General features: G+C 48.6%; 1 protein-coding gene across 1 annotated transcript in view; it reads left to right on the plus strand.

The window, feature by feature from the left end:
• Positions 1-572, plus strand: part of LOC119587057 (serine proteinase stubble-like) — a gene marked incomplete in the record, with an annotated part of 32,182 nt that overhangs the window by 28,404 nt on the left and 3,206 nt on the right. The window contains 1 exon segment of the mRNA XM_037935804.1: positions 52-221. Within this exon segment, the coding sequence (XP_037791732.1) occupies positions 52-221 (170 nt within the window).

Raw genomic sequence — 572 nt, forward strand, 5'->3', positions numbered from 1 at the left:
GAAATAACCCACACAGGAAAACTCTCTTCTGATGATCCCTTTTTTCCGCAGTTTTCCCCCCGCCCCTGCCCACCCACTCAACCTCACGCCCGCCCATCACCTCCCGCCCGCCCACCACCTCACGGCCGCCCGTCGTGATGCCCCCCGCCCCTCCCCCGACGGCAGGAGGCTTTGCGGCTTGTGGCATCAGAGGGCCTCCCTATAACCAAGGATCAAGGAGGGTGAGTTCCGACTCCGTTGTTTACGAAAGTTGTTTAATAAAGTTGTTTATGAAAGTTGGTTACGAAAGCTGTTTAATAAAGTTGTTTGCGGAAGTTGGTCACGAAAGTTGTTTGCAAAAGTTGTTTACGAAAGTTGTTCACGAAATTTATTCACAAAAGTTATTTACATAAGTATTCAAGACAGGCCTGTATTTCGAGTGCGAAGGACATTGTTTTACATGTGAATTACCTCGCACTAATAAATACCGGTCTTAGATTCTGGTCAAAAATCGTTCTGGGAGTCTTGAGTAGATGCGTCGAACGATAGGAGAGTCCTGCCCCCCTGCAAGAAGAGGGACACTCGTATTCACT

This window comes from Penaeus monodon, chromosome 22, assembly GCF_015228065.2.
Source record: "Penaeus monodon isolate SGIC_2016 chromosome 22, NSTDA_Pmon_1, whole genome shotgun sequence".
NCBI classification, from domain to species: Eukaryota; Metazoa; Arthropoda; class Malacostraca; order Decapoda; family Penaeidae; genus Penaeus; species Penaeus monodon.